The 469-nt window shown below is 64.8% G+C and overlaps 1 protein-coding gene across 1 annotated transcript in view; it reads left to right on the top strand.

The window, feature by feature from the left end:
- Nucleotides 1-469, top strand: part of STK11IP (serine/threonine kinase 11 interacting protein) — a 14,304-nt gene that overhangs the window by 12,683 nt on the left and 1,152 nt on the right. The window contains exon 22 of the mRNA XM_007445851.1: nt 1-8. This exon is cut by the window's left edge and continues 63 nt beyond it. Coding sequence (XP_007445913.1) covers nt 1-8 — 8 coding nt within the window. The remainder of the gene's footprint in view (nt 9-469) is intronic.

Here is a 469-nt window from a genome sequence, read left to right as displayed (position 1 = left end):
CATTCCTGGTTGAAGGTGAGGCCACCGCCCCGGCCCCCCAGCCCCCCAGCGCCTCTCCATGCCTTTGTAGCAATTCTCAGTGCTGGGATGTGGACTTCCCACCCAAATAACAGCCTCGGTGTTCCCGGCCCCTCTGGGAGGGGCCAGGAGGTGCCCTGGGGCGTCCGTGGCTCAGAGACCTTTGCTTCTGGGCCCAGGTCGTCTGGGTCTGCTCCACCTCTTTCTTGTGGTGAAGACGAGACCTGGTCCTTTCCGACGGGGAGGTGGGGTAGTCGGGCAGGTCCCCTTCGTCTTGGGCCTCAGCGGTCTTGGAGGCTGGAGAGCCCTGGTGTTTGGGAAAGGGGGGCCTTGGCCCCCAGAGGCACAGGCCACGTTGTGGCTGCCTCAGTGTGGTCACTCCTCTTCTGAGCAGTGCTGGGACGCTGCCCGGGGGATCTGGGCTCTTCTATGGCCTTCTCCTCCGGGCCTC

The sequence above is a fragment of the Lipotes vexillifer genome, unplaced genomic scaffold, assembly GCF_000442215.2.
Source record: "Lipotes vexillifer unplaced genomic scaffold, Lipotes_vexillifer_v1.1 scaffold965, whole genome shotgun sequence".
NCBI classification, from domain to species: domain Eukaryota; kingdom Metazoa; phylum Chordata; class Mammalia; order Artiodactyla; family Lipotidae; genus Lipotes; species Lipotes vexillifer.
Note: the sequence above shows the minus strand (reverse complement) of the source record. Positions and strands in the feature narration are given on the sequence as shown.